The sequence below is a fragment of the Drosophila nasuta genome, chromosome 2L (assembly GCF_023558535.2).
Source record: "Drosophila nasuta strain 15112-1781.00 chromosome 2L, ASM2355853v1, whole genome shotgun sequence".
Taxonomy (NCBI): Eukaryota; Metazoa; Arthropoda; class Insecta; order Diptera; family Drosophilidae; genus Drosophila; species Drosophila nasuta.
In genome coordinates this window covers 18,783,447-18,800,407 of record NC_083455.1, presented here as the reverse complement: position 1 = coordinate 18,800,407, position 16,961 = coordinate 18,783,447, and the positions used below count along the sequence as shown (strand labels likewise).

The 16,961-nt window shown below is 41.0% G+C and overlaps 3 protein-coding genes across 4 annotated transcripts; 2 read left to right on the top strand and 1 right to left on the bottom strand.

The window, feature by feature from the left end:
* Positions 1 to 1,254: 1,254 nt before the first annotated feature.
* Positions 1,255 to 2,389, top strand: LOC132793090 (uncharacterized). The gene has a single exon (XM_060802760.1). The coding sequence runs from the start codon at positions 1,282 to 1,284 to the stop codon at positions 2,275 to 2,277; it is 996 nt and encodes a 331-aa protein (XP_060658743.1). The 5' UTR covers positions 1,255 to 1,281; the 3' UTR covers positions 2,278 to 2,389.
* Positions 2,390 to 4,647: 2,258 nt separating this feature from the next.
* On the top strand, positions 4,648 to 9,240 carry LOC132788792 (MTOR-associated protein MEAK7). Of its 2 annotated transcripts, none has more exons than XM_060796386.1 (8): positions 4,648 to 4,671; positions 6,412 to 6,636; positions 6,696 to 7,017; positions 7,099 to 7,472; positions 7,546 to 7,573; positions 7,634 to 7,712; positions 8,287 to 8,380; positions 8,660 to 9,240. In XM_060796386.1, the coding sequence occupies exons 1-8, from the start codon at positions 4,663 to 4,665 to the stop codon at positions 8,762 to 8,764; spliced, it is 1,236 nt and encodes a 411-aa protein (XP_060652369.1). In that variant the 5' UTR covers positions 4,648 to 4,662; the 3' UTR covers positions 8,765 to 9,240. The 2 variants fall into 2 exon arrangements, with proteins under 2 accessions (XP_060652369.1, XP_060652360.1); XM_060796377.1 differs by lacking the exon at positions 4,648 to 4,671 and adding an exon at positions 5,187 to 5,440.
* LOC132788785 (neither inactivation nor afterpotential protein C) lies at positions 9,232 to 16,852 on the bottom strand. The gene is made up of 14 exons (XM_060796363.1): positions 16,717 to 16,852; positions 15,564 to 15,894; positions 14,637 to 15,500; positions 13,435 to 14,372; positions 13,081 to 13,373; positions 12,559 to 12,830; positions 12,206 to 12,492; positions 11,988 to 12,137; positions 11,832 to 11,929; positions 11,694 to 11,753; positions 10,912 to 11,099; positions 10,433 to 10,848; positions 9,907 to 10,192; positions 9,232 to 9,845 (listed from the first exon to the last, which is right to left on the bottom strand). The coding sequence occupies exons 2-14, from the start codon at positions 15,846 to 15,848 to the stop codon at positions 9,462 to 9,464; spliced, it is 4,521 nt and encodes a 1,506-aa protein (XP_060652346.1). The 5' UTR covers positions 15,849 to 15,894; positions 16,717 to 16,852; the 3' UTR covers positions 9,232 to 9,461.
* Between the last annotated feature and the right edge of the window lie 109 nt (positions 16,853 to 16,961).

Below are 16,961 nucleotides of genomic sequence, written 5' to 3'. Positions count from 1 at the left end.
ATTGTCAATCGTCTGCCGGCAATGCGGGGCATGCAACAAACAAACAAGCAACAACTAACAACCAATAATGAAAATGCAAATGAAAAAACACAAAACACAAAATCAGCAGCAGCAACAACAAAAACAGCACTAAAAGCAGTCGCCGCATTCAAAACATGCACGTTACGTTTTATCTTACGTTACGTTGTCCGCTACGATGACGTAAGTTGTGAGCTGTGTGAGGAGCGCAGCCTAAAAGTCGGCTTCAGTTGTCATTGGTGAGTCGAGCGACGAGCAACTTCGTAAGCGGCGCAAACAAGAATTTCGAACGTCAAAAATGAAAACGTGAGTGCGAATGTGTGTGTGTGGCCTTTGTGTTTGTGTTGAGCTCGTGATTTGTTTACCTGTCAAAATAATAAATAAAACTTTCGTGTTGCCAATGCCGCATCAAATACATTTATTATTATTGTTGCTGTTGCTGTTGCCGTTGTTGTGGCATTGGTTGATGCGGAAGCGTTGTCCTCCCCATCCGAACATCAACTTACTTTGCCTTGGCTGCCTTTGGCGCCAGTCTGCAGTTGCCACATGCCTCGAACCTCCGGCCCAAGTGCAGTGTCAAAAGTCAGAGGATAGTAAAAATAATGTGTGTAGTCAGTCGGTTGCAATGTCGAAACAGCGTCAAGTTCACAATTCAGACAATCTATGACACGAAAATTGCATCAAGCAATTTGATTGAATTCGAATTCAATTGCCTTGCGGGGAGCAGAGAGAGAATGCAGTACACGAACGAATCGCACGTACAATTTACAATCGAATTAAGACATGTGCAACAGTTTTTCAATAGCAGTTTCGATTTCATTTAACCTTTAGGGCCAGCCCATAAATTGTGTGTAATTGTGTCATTAAGTTGGCAGCACCTTGTTAGCGAGTTGTCAGTCTTGCCACTGACATTTTATTATTAAAACTTAATCAATTTTGTACACTGAAATTAAATTATGCAAGAATAAAACTAATTAAAAGATTATCTAAAGAATATTTAAAATTTGTATTCAAATTTAAATTGTATGACATTGTGTCATTAAATTGTCAGCACCACCATTAACAAGTTGTCAGTCTCCTCAATGATTTAAAACTAGCTTTGGACATTCAATAATTGGGCAAATATAAATAAAATATTAAATATATTACGAATTTCCATCTCTTACCAAAACAATTCGCCTAAGCGAAAACTGTCAGTTAATAAGGCTTATACTTATATTTCCCAAATAATAACAGATTCTATGATTCACTGGCCACATCAGCATGTCGTTGTCAACGGCATTGATACCACAACAGTGTCAACCATGTAATCGCCAGACAGCCAAAATCTTTGCCCGAATCTTTGAGCAGCGTCATGGTCACTGGAGTTTCATGAAAAATCGCAGCATCTGTGGGAACAGGACGTCCATTGTGGAGCGTCCAGCTGCGTCCAACGGTATTGTGAAATGTGGCAGCAGCACCTTGCAGACGTTGCAAAAGTCACCCAGCTTCTTGCAGTTGCAACAAAGGCAAAACCCGTTTGCCTTGACAAACGAGGAATATCGCATCTATCCGCAAAGTGTCGATTTGGACGCCTTCTTTGGCGCCGAACAAAAGTGCGAAAAGGTGTCGGATGTGTGTCTGCTCAACGATCACTTCATACTGGTCAAGATGCCGCACGAGGAGCAGTATCGTCAGGTGCCCAAAACGCCTCCAAAGCCGCCCGATGTGCAGAGCAAGTTTGGTGCCAAGTTGCCGCGTTGCTTCAAATGCAATCGAGGCAGTCGCGTTTCGCCCATACTCGAGGAACTAGAGGCGGAGCTTCCCAATAGCACTTGGCACTCGAGTGATGATCACGATGTGGAGATCTTTGACTCGCAAACTCGCATCATTTCCGCACAGCATCAGCAGCAATTGCAGGCAATATCTAGTCCATTAACTAGACCCTCGCCTGAGTCTGTGATTGTGGAGCAGCCGCAACCTTTGAGACAACTTCCGGACGCATCTTTGCAGCTGCAGCTGGACACGTTTCAATCTCCGCCGCCTCCTCTTCCTGTTGTGGCTGATGCTCTCCAAGTAAGTCGCGGACCTTTGGACTGGTTCCTTTGGCCCTTCCGGCGACGTTCCTCCAGCAGACCAAAAGCTCAATTGGCAGCTGTGCACAAAACCTACTTTGTCAGGTGGAATAAACCCCCGGATACTTTGTGGCATGGTTATGGCGTGGAGCGCTCTGAGGTGGATAAAGTGGGATTGCGTCGATGTCGCTCTGCAATCTTCTGAAGTGCTTCAAACTAAGCTTGTGTATATTTTGTATATATTTGAAATATTGATAAACTTTGATATAATGAAATAATTGAATTAATTTTTTGCATTAATAAAAAGCTACGATTAAACAATTGAATAAAATGCAAGAAAACAGTGATTTATTTTGAAAACAATAAGTAACAGTTTTTAAAATCATTTAACTCTGAATTATTCCATATACAAATTTAAGAATAATTATTTTCCTTTAGAATAATTTTTCTGTTTTAAGAAAGATTACAATTAAGGTTATTTCAAAAACAAAACTTAAATTTCCAAATATTAAATTTCCATATTCTTCAATTTATTTATTATACATTTAATAAGTATCAACAAGGGAACACATCTTTAAAGTCCTTAACTGTTAGTACTTCGTGTCACTTTTCAGCACACAAGTCCAACTTTATTTCCGCATACAAAACACACATGTAAATACAACATGAAATATATTACCAAAACGTTTTGCATGCAATATGAAGTTGAGTAAAAAAAAAAATGGAAACTTTAACTAAATAAATTGCAGTTGGAGTGCAGATAAAGTAAAAAGTTTAACTCCGTTTTTCAATGGAATTTTGCACGCGTCCGTGAAGTGAACTCCAAGACTGAGGCTAAATTGTGGTTAGTTGTAATTGGGGTAAAGGGGTTCTTACTACCGTTATTATTAACATAGGGGTCTGCTTTCAAGGAATGTCGAGCAATGCCGTTCGTTACACTCTTCTCGTCGCCAGGTGGCGCTGACGTGCGACTAATTACGAGGGCAAACATAAAAACCAAGTTGGCCAAGCAACTCGTAATGCAAATTTTAGCCCACCAACATATTCTCAAATTCCTCAAGCATCGACAGTTGTTTCCACCAACTTTCTCCACCAACTTTCCTCCCAACTTCTCCTTTTTTCACTCTCCTAACGAGTCATTTGTTGCAGCGTCGTGTGCCGCAATATACATAATAATAAAACAGCTAAGTTAGCTGTAGTTGATAAAGGTTCGACTAAAAGATATCTCTAGAATAAAAATATAAAAATAAATTTTAAAAAATATATTATTTAATATTTAAGTTTCTTGTGTTTCTTTGTATTTTCTTTAGAATTGACTCGAATATTTAACATATAAGATACAATAGTTGAAATGGTTCACTCTTCCCAATTTATGATTAAGAGGGTATTCAAGAATTGAAATCGTCACGCCAGGCATCAGTGCAGTGAAGCAATCACGGCGTGAACAAAGTTACGGCAAGACCCTAAATGTACTGAATGTGTATTATATACGAACTGCAGATTGTCCAGGTTATAGCTACTAAGGCACCGGGTCATAATAATAAACCATTAATATTAATATGCAGCAGCAAAGTTGAGAAGCACAGTCTTAAAGCTATGCAGCTAAACTGCTTTTGCTTTTAGTGGAGTACCGAAAATCGAAACAGAATGAGAATTACTATTGTATATAAACATATAATGCAATGCTCAAATGCCCATTGTTCTTTCTTGATGGGCTTTCATCGGTCCGCTACACTTCGATTTGAAGTTCATTAATTATAATGTCAACTGCGCACCGTTGAACACATTAGCATTATGAATATATTTTACTAGCTAGCCGAATTTCCAATTTCCATTTTAGGCAACCAATGTGGCATTATTATGCTAAACATTCTGACTTGCTTAGTCTGTTGTTTATTTATTTGCTAACATGGACAATATTTTATATATAATATTTAAAGAGTACTTCTTATTACCGGTGTTACACATTTTTTTAAATATATAAATAAATATTTATTTAAAGCAGCCTAAATTTCCTTCCAAAAATTTTAAAATCAATATCAAACGCGCCGTTAAAAGAAATAATCATAACTGCTTGCGGCGAATTCGCAGCTGCGGTTATTAAGCTCGTCGATTGTGCGTGTGAATTTTTGCCTGATCTAATTTCGATTGTCGCCTGTCGCGGCGAATTTATTCAGTATTGTGCAGAGTTTTGCAGCGTGCGCGCGTGATTTTTTATTTCTGCATTTCGCGGTGTAAATTTTAATAAAATTGACTTTAATTGCTAAAAAAAAGTGTGAGAGTAATTAAAAATGCGATTGGCGTGTTGTCGCAGCGTCAATAAATAACAATTTGCATGCATTACTGAAGTGCGATGCTTTTTATTTATTTTTTCATTCGCTAAGCGCGCGCGTAAAGTTCTTTTAACCGTGAGTGCATACTTCATTTGTGTGTGTGTGTGTTTGTAAGTGAATTGAAATGGTGCGAAAGTGGAGCTCCAACACTTGGAGGATCACGCATACAAGCGTATGCATTTTTTTTGTTTTGTGTTTGTGAAGTAAAGTGTTTAGTTGTGCGTTTGTTTAATTGTCTATAGAACAGATGGTGCTCTATGACCAAAGTAAGTAGCTATACAAGTACTAGAATATTAATATTAATTAAAAACTCGATTGAATAAAAAATCATTGATTAATATTGTTCGTCGGAATTGATTTCAATTAAAAGTTGACGCCGTTGGCAAGCGCTTATAAATATATACTGCTTGCAAGCAGTCGAATTCGAAAACTGCTTAGCGAGATTTGACTTAGAGACAGAGATTTGGTAAACCAATTATTTATTAATAGCTTTAGATACACGAATTTTTCTATATGACAATTTTAAAAAATCTTTTTATTGCTATTCGAATACTTTGAAAATGTGAATTAACAAACGTAAGGTTGAGAGTGCAGTTTGGAGTGCAAAAACTGTTTTTAATGCCGACTATTAGCGACATCTAATGGTCATCGTACATATTACACTGGCGCCATCTGTTGACCCAGCAGAGCAGACAATACTAACGCCACAAAGATGCTCTGCGGCGAATTGAATGCGCAGCGTAATTCGTAGTTAGAGAATTGCGGTCACACTGCACAACAGCTGTGTGTGCTTGCTTGCGTCTCTATTGTTGTGTTTGCATTATTTTCAATTTAAAAATCACAAGCGTCAGACGTGTGTTTACACGTTGTATATATTCAAAAAATACCAAAAGCCAGTGAAGTAGAATGGGCAATGCAAGTGGCAAAAAGGAATCGGACAATGTGTATACATCGGAAGAGTTGCGCTTTCTAGAGACAGCATATCGCAATGCCTCCGGCGGTGCATTGGAGAAATTAACCTCGGATCGTTTGGTGGTACGTAGTAAGCTTTACTTGGGTCAATGCACTTGTCACAACACAACAAAAATCAATGCAGCAGACTGCATTGCGACTCCCTCCCGGTCACAAGTTCAAGGCTGCAGCAGCGTGAAACGTTTTCAGTGTCATGCGACTTGATGTATTTCGAGCACTATCTCGAACTATACCTGAGGTGAAAGTTACACATGACATGTCATCGTCATACTATTTGTAGTATGTCTTATCAGCATTATCACAAACGAAAAACCAAAGTTTGCATTGATTGTCAACGAATGTGTTATTCTGGTGTGGCCGCTGTCTAATTTGTTTGCTTTGCGCATTTGCGACTGTTTTGCGTTTGGTTTGGTTGTTTTGTTTGTTTTTGGTTCCGTTTTAATTTGCTTGCTAACGAATTAGTCGTGATTTCCAAGGGTGCTTGGCTTTGCTCATAATTATGGCAACGAAATGAATTGAAATTGAATTGAATTGATAATAAACAATACAAGTCAGTACGAAGAATTTTTGCAAACGATCGCATAATTATTTCACTGTGCTTTTATAATACCCTTAACTTCAGTGAAAAGGGGTCTATTCGGTTTGTTGAAATCGCAGAAGACATTTTCGACGTATTTAGACTTTTATATACCTAGTATACAAATATATTTTAAATTATTTCAGAAACTCTAAACCGGAATTTATAGAAACCTGAATATTTACATTTTTTGTGTAGTTTTTAATTTATAAATTTCATAGTAACACCCGAAGCCAATATTTTGAAAGATATCTTATATTAGCAGTATTCGATAAATTTGTGGCATTTCAATTTAATTTTCTAAATTTCATAAAAATCGGGAAACAAAATATTGAAGATATTGAAGATTAAGATATAAACTATAAAGCTTAAATTGTATACCAATAAAAAAGAAGGGTCTATTACAGTCAAAGCTTGCATGTGACATTCTAACTTGTTTTGATTTGTTTTTTAACAGGAATCATGGTCGCAAACCATCGAACGCTCGTTGGCGGAAAGCACGGCTCAGTTTCTGTTTATACCGCAGAAGCCGGGCCAGCAATGCATCAATATACCCTTAAAGAAGTTCGGTGAACCCTACTATATCATGGAGCGTGGCAGCATTGAAACGAAAATGCAATTTCTGCTCTCCTCGCTGAATCGCAATGCCAGCGACAATTTCAATATCAAGCAGCTGGAGCAGGTGAGTTTTCAAATAACTGATTAGCTAACTTCATTAACTCTTATTGAATACTTTGGCAGTATATACACTCGGTTATTAAGAGTTATGTGCATCTGGAGACCACATCGAAGGGTTCGAGCATTAAGGAGTGGCAAGATCTGGGCTTTATAACCACGGAACGTTCGGCCTGCACCTTTGCCAAGGGTTTGATGCGTAATTTGAGCAAAGATTTGGAGCACACCATGCCCAATGAGACACTCGAGCGTTGGCTGCATGTCACCCCACAATTTCTGCAGCTGTGGCGCGAGGTATTCGTTCAGCTTTATACACGTCACGGTGGCAGCAGCAGCAAGCGTTCGCTGGTTAAGGAAATTGAGATTTGCATTCTGCCACAGCTGTGCGGTATGTTTGATTATTAATCTCTTAGTCAAAACAATCGTAAATCTCTATTTATTAAACAAACATACGCTACGTATCTTGTAGATGCACCGCAGAACAGTCACTATAGGCCCATCATTGAGCTGCCACATGTGCTCTATATCAATGCACAGCTGCCGCGTGAAATGCGTCACAAATGGCGTTTCTTATTCTCATCAAAAATCCATGGCGAAAGCTTCTCTACAATGCTGGGCAAAATGTTGGACAAGGGTCCCACGCTCTTCTTCATCGAGGACGAGGATCAATACATATTTGGTGGCTATGCTCCTGAATCGTGGGCATTGCGTCCACAATTTGCTGGCAATGATAGCTCATTGCTATACACACTGAGTCCAGCCATGCGCTGCTTTAGTTCCACGGGTTACAACGATCATTACCAGTATCTGAATTTGAATCAACAGACCATGCCCAATGGCCTGGTGAGTACTGTCCACTTACCATATACTCAATATATGTATTGATTAATGCTATAATTATCCAATCTATTTGCAGGGCATGGGCGGCCAATTTGAGTATTGGGGTAAGTGACATTGCTTAGCATTTAGTATGGCATTTGCTCAAACTATTTCGTTTATTAAAGGTCTGTGGTTGGACTGCATGTTCGGCGAGGGACAGAGCGTGGAAAGCTGTACCACATATGGCGACTATGTGCAGTTAAGGTGCGTGACAGCTGTGAAAGTTTTCCTTTTAATTATCAAGCTGTCGATAGAAGCAATGGATTTGATTTCAAAATGAAATCTATTACAATCTACTTCTTTACTACAACATTCATTGAATTAGAAAATGATTTAATTTACGCCCGAAAAAGTTTCTGTTAAATGAAATTGCTATTGAAATGAAGCAATGTTTGGCAGTACTAACAGTACAATTTCATTGGACTTTCAAGATAATTGCATAAAATTGTATGACAATCACAAATTGAAATTTATGTGCTCTTAGTGGATTAACTTAAATGCATTGTATATATTTGCACATTTAAAATTGCGTCGCAATGCGCCTTTTGTTAGCTTAACAAAATCACAACAAAGTTGCGGTATTCATCAGTTCGTCCAATATATGGCACAATCGTTGTGACTTTTATATATTAAAATAGAATTAAACCCTAGAACCATTCTTTACAATTATCGCCATTGTACTATTAATACCCCTTCAAATGTAATCTATTATATGAATTTTGTATTTATTTTATTAACTTGCATCTAATATATATTTTCTCATTGTTTATATTTATAGCAAACGCAAACAATTCAAAATACGCAACATGGAGGTCTGGGCTGTGGGCGATTTGCCAGTCAAGGACGATGAGGAAGGCGGTGGTGAGGGTCAGGTGAGTGCGCTTTGCTTTTCATTTAAACACTGGACACATTAGAAATACCTGACAGGAATTAGAATGCAAACTTTAAGCTGCACTAATCTATTATTTGCTCTACAAATTATACATTTATTTCACTGCACGTTCAAATCGCACTTCACTCTTTTTCACACTTTCATCTGCACATTGAAATTACACTTTGGCATTTGTTTATTTCACAATGTAGTTAGCTTAGGCAGCCTTGTTTGGACTATTTGTTTACTCTACTGATTGTATTCACTTCAAAAACTTTAGAAACGCTCTGTGCTGGATGGCAATTTGGAGGATCGTGCCATGCTCGAGATAGCTGGCAAGCAAATGCACTCGGATGGACTTCGTGAGCCTGGAATGGATGATTGATGGCGGATGCTAAAGTTGTGGATGGGCTTGGCTTTATCATGTTCAAGAATTTATAGTACTATGTCTCTATTGGGTGTGATGTTAAATGAAACCTTTACAACATATATCTACTTTAGCCTTAGAATCCTATTTCTTCTTGTTCGTTGTCGAAGCAACTATGATGATGATTATTATGTTATTCTAATATTATTACACACACACAAAGGTCCTGTGAGGAAACACATCAGTGTTTCTCTATGCCATTCCTACAAATTTTTGGGTAGCTATTAAAGTTTTTACATATACAAACGAAAAAGAAAAATACATATTATAACATATGTATATACATATATATATATATATATGGATGCGTATCGTATATATGTATATAGATCCATAAGTATTATGCATAGTGTCTATGTAATACTGAGAGTATTGTTGTTGCGTTTTAGGACTACATACAAAAAGTGAATGAAACAAACCGAACATCTTTTCCAAAAGCAATTTAATGTAAACTGTATTACTCGTAAATTTTCACTTTACTTTCTCCGCGTCTTAAATAAATCGCATCTATTGTTTATTGCTGAACTCAAATTTATTACGCTACAATTGTTAAGCTAATTGATTATGTATGATTAAATTACTTAGTATTTAAGGCACTTTAATGATGTGGTGGGATCCGCAACAATTAACAATTCGACTTTATCGATGTGGCACATTAAATGTCCACAGCATAACCGGAGAGTGTGACGCCAGGTGCAATTTCCTCCTCCACATAGGAGCCAGCCTCCTCGAAGGAACGTGCATTGCTGTTATCCTCAAAGCTGCGTCCCACGCTCGCCGGCATCTGATGCAATGGCGGTGCCCGCTGGCCAAAGTTGCGTGCCACACCATAGTTGCCACCACTGCCACCGTTATGCTGATCATCATCGTCGAAGCGACGCCCCGTGGAACGCAACTTGGGCGCCTGGAATGTGTGCTGATGCTGATCGTGGTCCGCGTCGTGGCGATTGTGGAAATCATAAGTGCTCGTCTCGGAGCCGCGTGGATAGTTTGTCTTGCGCAGCATGGCCTTGAAATTGAATGGAGCATCCTCCGAACTCTGTTCAGGAAATGGGAATTACTTGAAAATGGATTGAATGAATAAAATTGATCTCATTTACATCGCCTTCATGTCGTGCCATGTTTTGCAGTTCACGCACCGGATCGCTGGGTGGATACGAGGAGCGTTGCTGATAGTTGCGCTGCTGCTGACTGGGATTATTGCGATTGTAATAGTTCGATGAGGGCATTGGCGGTGGTGGCGGCGGTGGCGCCGCGTAGCCCTTAAGCGAGTTGCGACGGGATCCGGAACGATGTACTCCCCAATTATTGTTGTTGCTCTGATAGTTGCTGTTGTAGCTGTTGTAAGCATTGTTGTACGCATTCATATTGCGTTGCATTTGATTTCTGTTGAAGTATGAAGGCAAAGATTTCAGAGATTTAAATTAAAAGCGATCGCCACTTAAAGGCCACAACTTAAACCGAATTGACAATCCACTAAGTGATACGAAGGCTTTTTTCTATTCTTTCTACGCATTTTCCCTAGATGTTTAGTAATAGTAGTTGGAAGTAGGTGCTAAGTAAGGTAAGCGATATTTTCTCGATGTTATCCCTAAGTGAAAAATGTGTGCATTATAACTAACTCACCTTCTCAGCTGCTGTGGATCGCGAAAGAAGCTCTGATTGTAGATGTTATCGCTCTCACCCATGCGATCCCAGTTGGTCTGGCAAGCCTGCTCCTTCTTATACGCATTGTAGGTGAGCAGACACGACGTCATCGAGGGATTGCGTTGTAACGGACTGTCCCAGGGTTCGTCCTCCTCGAATTGCTGCTGCAGCAAATGATTGGGGAATGTTTGACGCGATATAGAGTTGGCTGGATCAACCATATATTGTGTATCGTAGAAGGGAATCTGATCCAGGCGGAAGGGCATCTTCTTGATGGGCACGGGCAGCGGTCCCAACTGCGAGGAGTTCACCTCACGCATATTGATGCGCTCAAAGGGCACGGCCCGAGTGCACTTGTTGAGGCCAGCGACCATGCGTTGATTGTAGATGTGAACCTATCAAGAGAAAGTAAAGAAATAGCCTAAAGTTGGAGTTGAAGTTGATAAATATTCGCTTACCTGTTGCGAGAGATTGACAAAATCCTGAAAGCGTGCGGCACGATAGTGCAGAAGCACCTGGAAGATGGACTTCTCACGCCACTTCTTGGCAAAGGGACGTATAAAGTCCGCGGTGTTCTCGTTCAGCTGTCCGGATTTCTCATTCACCAGAGGGGGCAAGCGTACGCGTTCACGGAACCCACGAAAAGCTAGAGAAGGAGAGAGATGGAGAAAGAGATAGGGAGCGGGTTAGAATTGCGGTCAGTATGACGGGGGAGGAGTCACCTTAATTTAATTAAATTTTCATTTATTTTCTATGCAGCACTTATAATTCATCTCGCTGTGGAAGGGGGGAGGGACGACAGTGGGGAGGCGGTTCTGTCAAGTCGATTGTCTCAGGTGTTGTTAAGCTGATTGATTGGTTGCAGCAGAAGGGGGTGGATAAGGGGGGTTGTAGTTGCCCCATTTAAGCGGCTTAAGTTGTACAGAAGAAGACCCTAAACCACATGAATGTAGACTTGTGGCTCGGTTACTTGCGATATATTTTATTGATAGTTGTTGTAGTAGTATTAGTAGTAGTAGTAGTATTAAGGAGGCGTTGTCTAAGCCTCCCTATATAGTGTGATTATTTAAAGGGTACTATTCATCATTGGAGGCCTCTTCGATTTTTGAGATGCGCACCGCAGCAAGTGCTTCGTCCATGCGCGCCTCCAGAAACATTTCATCCGCTTCCGAGGGTGTTTCACTAATGTCGATGTGCTCCTCATCGTATTCCCTAAGCCTATCGACTTGTGTTTTTTTACCTTTTTGTATTTTACAAGCGGCCTCGTCATGTTGTCCTGCTGCCTGTCCTTTCTTGCCCACTAACCGAGAAGGGAAGAGAAAAAGGACGAAGGTTAGTTTGAGTTAGTGATCCTTAGGTGATAGGTAATGCCACTTACGTTTGAACACTTTGCCGCCCTTGACGCGTTTACGTGCGAGCAGCGCACGCATCATGGACTGCACCTTGATGACCTTCTTCACCTGCAGCTCATATTGCCTGTAAGTAAACGTAAAGTTTTATCGATAGTTTAAGAGGAGGAGTCTTCTGAACTTACCTAGCTAGATATTCATCGTTGTAGTAGCGTAGAAAGACCTTGTTCTTGCCCAGCGCCCAACCTTCCATTTTTAAGCGCAAGAAGAGCAGTCGGCAATTGTCCTTAGTCATCTCGACAGGTTCATCGAAGTCAAAGGCCAAAAACTGATATCTAAAAGAGGAATTTATCGGTTCAAGGAATAATCGGATATACTTTAATGAGAAATGAATTAAGCTTACCGCTTCAGGAACTCCTCGAAGGGAAGCCGTGTAGAGTAGCCACGTTGCCGTGCGATTACCGTGTCCAGCACACCCAGCGCTTTCATCTGCTGCTGCACAACATCGGAGTGGAAGGCACGCGGCTTGTACTCCAGATCAGCGCGAATGCAGCGTACAAAATGCACGCCAAGATTTGCATTCTGGCTAAGCATTTTGAGCAGCGAAAGGCAGGTGTAACGGAAATTGGCGGCCATGGTGCGCAGATTATTCACCTGCGAGATGCAGCCAGCACTCAGTGTATTTAAGTTCTGTAATGGCATCAAAGAAAATTAAGGGAGAACCAGATAAATGAGTCAATGAAATGCGGAACTCACGTAGGATTTGCGTTCAGTTTCGTCCTTGTGTTGAACGGCCTCAAAGGGCATGGTTAGATTGCCAGCCTTGGTCAGTTGATTGGTAAACATGAGCATGATGCTCTCGTCCAGCGAGGAGCGGAACGTTTCGATCATCTCGGGCGGCACAAAGTCGCGATTGATGTCGGTGAAGGCGCGCGTATCATAGATGATGCGGCCCGTATAATGGGCCACCGATATCTCCGTGGCAGTGTGCTTCTTCACAAACTGGCTGTGCTTTTCCGACACGCGATCTAGTAAAGAAATATAATTTAGAAGAAGAACAACTTCAGTAGCCCCATTCTTTTAAAATATTAAATATTTAGCTAATTATTTTCTCGGACTGACAGACAGACGGAGAAAATACCCTTATCGCCTTGTTCTTTTGATTTGGTATAAAAAATGTACTTTCTAGGTGTGTATGCATTTCACAATCATTAACATAACCTTAGAATAAACTTCAATCTTGGACAATACCCTGAATAATCCCTTGAAGAAACTTACCCATAATTAAGTCCTGATCCTGGCAGGAACGCGACGCATCGTCAATAATGTAAAAGAGCCCATCGGGCTTGGTCAGCAGATTGTCGAGCGCCGTCTTGTTGTCGTAAAAATTGAGATTGATGGTATCAATATCCTCAGCTTCCATTTCAAGCATTTCGCTGATGAAGATGCGTTGATTATAATGATACTGCATCTGTTCATTCAGCGTATTGATGATCAACTGCTCGAGCCCATTGCGATGGAAGCACTCGAAGCCATACATGTCATGGACAATAATGGCATTGGTGTCGCCACTAAAAAAAAAATATATTGATTGCAATTCCAAAAGACAGAATTAAAAGGAGATGGACTTACAAGACGGCGCGTGGGAAGGACATGTTCATGTTGATGCGATTGATGATAAAGTCAACGAGACGCGAGTAAATGGTCGACGCCACCGCATCGCGAGCATCTCTAGCCTCCTCTGTGGTGTACTGACGTCGCTCGGCAATACCGCCCTTGACCATGATGAAGTTGGTCAGTGACCACATAAATTTCTTTTCATCCACGCGCAACAAATCCGCAATACGCGACACAATATCCGTGTTCTCGACCTCGGCATATTTGCCTGATTGACGGAAGCGAATGTTGCCAATATTGAGAATGGCAGAGAGAACTTTGCGGACCGTTTCTAATTGCTTGTGATTAAAGTCCAGATCGCGCAGTATGTTCTCAAACTCCCTGAAACGCTCCACATTGCCTTCGGGATCATCGCGACGATACTTCAGCTTGGATGGTGGCACATCTGGAGGAATACGCAGATAGCGATAATTGCGATCCGTCTTCAGATTGTATTCCTTCAGTTGATTCTGCTGATTGATGAAGTCATAGAAGTAGTAAAAAATGTGGAAATTATGCTGACTGCCATCGGTGGTGGCTACGCGCAGTTTTTCCAGCATGTACATATTGAAGACGGCGCCGCTCATCTTGCCCGTCTTGCCAAAGGTCAGACAATACTGCAGCACACAGCGTGTGGAGTCGTTGTTGACTGGTGTGCCGGCGTTTACCAACATCAGGATGGCCTTAATGGAGCTCTCGACACGTCCGGTGGCGCCACGATTGCCATCGCCCAGATAGCACAGATGCTTGATCAGCAGTCGGGCATTAGTCGATTTGCCGGCATAGCTCTCGCCGGAGAAGACCACATGCTGTGGCTCGCGATGATGCAGCATGTCCTGGTAGGCAATGTCTGCCACTGAAAAGATGTGCGGCTGATTTTCCGAGCGCGACTTGAATCTGTACTTGTCATGGAACTGTGAAGTAAAAGCAGATTGCATTAGATCAATAATATAATTTAGGCTGTTTGCAGGAGATAGAAATTTGAAACAAAAAAAGGAATATTTTTGGGATAAGTAGAGCCTATAAAGCGCTGTCTAGAAATTCTTAGAAGGTTGGAGTCAAATATAAATGTATAATGAAAAGATAAATGCATAATAAAGATGCAATTAGTTATCGATCGTATATTAAACTGGGAAATTATTTAATAAGGCCTCAAGATCTCCTTTACTTTTACCCACCTCAGAGCTAAACTCCTCCTTGATCTCGTTGGAGTTGAGCGAGAGCAAAATGTCACCAATAAAGCTATACGATTCGCCCATCTCCATGCGGTTGCGCAGCGAGTCGAGCACACTCTCATCCACTGGATTCTCGAGCGCAGCCAAATCCTCGGGATACATGCGTTCCGGTTTTTCCTCAAAGCGTTTAATGTAGCCGCGATCCACAAACAATTCGGGCTCCTTGTACAGCGTCTTCACATCCCGAGCCAACTCCAGCATTTCAGACAAATCCGAACGCATTTCGTCTTCGTTCTCAATAAGTTCCGTGAGGAAGGGATGTTCCACCATTTCCACCATCATCGGACGATTCTCGGCATTCTTCTCCAGGCACTCGGAAATAAAGTCATTGATCTGCTGCGACCAGTTTGTGGGGCGTGTCAAAGTGGGTGGCGGATTGCGCACAATGGCGAACATGGCTCTTGTCGGATGCATGTCCGCAAACGGGGGTTTGCCATCGGCCAATTCTATGGTGGTAATACCTAAGGCCCAGACATCGGCACGCACCGTAATGTCCGGTTCACGGGACTCCATGGCGGCCACCACCTCGGGTGCCATCCAACAGGGTGAACCAATGCAGGTGCCTCGCTTGCCCAGCGTCGAGTCCACCTGCCGTGAGAGTCCAAAGTCGCAGAGTTTGACGCGTCCATTCTTGGTCAGCAGTATGTTATCACCGCGTATATCACGATGTAGCACATGATTGCGATTTAGCTCGATGGCTGCACGACAAATCTCGCGAATGATGTAGGCGATGTGCTCCTCTCGCATGCGCCGATCTAGCTTCAACAGTCGATTGACCATGTCCACGGCAGTGCCGCCAGAGCAGTACTGCAAAAAGATACAAGATATGGAGTTGAGAGAGTTGATAGACAGTTGACTTTGGTTACTGACCTCCATGACAAACCAGATCTCGTCGGGTCCATTGGGCTTCGATAGCTTGTAGACGCCATAGAATTCGGGCAGATTGGGATGTGCACAATAGTCGCGCAACGTGCGATACTCCTCCTCGATGGACACCTGATGATCTTCATCGTAATGCTGTATCTTCAATGCTACAATGCGATCATTGTCCAGCTCTTTGGCTCGAAAGACCTTGGCATTGACACCCTGTGCAATCTCCTCGTAGATCTCGAATTTATCCGTAGGATCCGGCAATTGCGAGTACGGCAAATACATATTGATACACTCCGTAGGACACTCACAGGATATTATAGTCTATCAGCTATTGTATTTTATTGTTTTTAATGTAATATAATTATTTTATTTTGCACTGTAATTGCTGCAAATCGCATTAGCAAAGCAAGAATTGCATAACATAGCTGTCAAGTGCTTTGCAATGGCTTCACCCAATTAGGTTCAACACTAGGAAGGTTGAGGGGCTAATGGTTTGTGAATATATTAAAATTATGGGACCGTGAAAGACTTTAGTTTTCTTGTTCTCTTCTTATACCACCCGAAGACTAATGTGTCAGTATTTCACACCTAAAAATAGACGCTTAAGTTTAGTTTGGAAAATGTATAGTTCATAAAGAAATTGGCTTCTAAAAACTAATTGTGAACAAGATTCTTGTGTGTACACTATAAAACAATTATTGATTTGACTATCTTAAATAAAATTTTGTTTTCCTAGTTTAAGAAAGCTTGAAACCTATCAACTATTTGCTCTTGGTATTAATTATTTTTTATTACCATGTTTTTGATTTAATTTTTTTGTATTTCTTTTTCTCTATATTATCAGTAAATATCTGAAACTTTTTCGGGTGCGAACATTGTTTTGGTTTTTTGTTTTATTAAACAAACCTTATTAGAGCCAAAAATTGTCCGTTATCTTAATAATATTATAACACATTTTGATTCTGCGTTTTTGATATCCATCTATAATTATTCATAATTTCTATTGTGATTTGACGATTATAAACTTGACTGCACTCAACCAAGGATACCGTATTATGCATCACCCTCTATAGCAAGAGTTTATGAAGAGTTCGGTATTTTATTAGTGCTTTTTGCAGCAACAACTTAGTATTATCCTTTTCGTACCGACCTTTGCTCTGTAACAATTGTAAATCCACAAAACAGTTCTTGGTTATCCTTTTAATCCCTTCTCCGTTGCCTGAATGTTGTTATACCGAACCGACCGCACGCTTGCAGCACGAATCGCTGCAGAAAGCCAACTGAAAGTTGTGCAAATGGGCTCGTGGACTTTTTACTAGACTGCAGAAGCCCCGCAAGGTCGTCGAGTCATGTCTAGACCTTCTCTCCAGAGAGGGGTATGCTAAAATAGACACC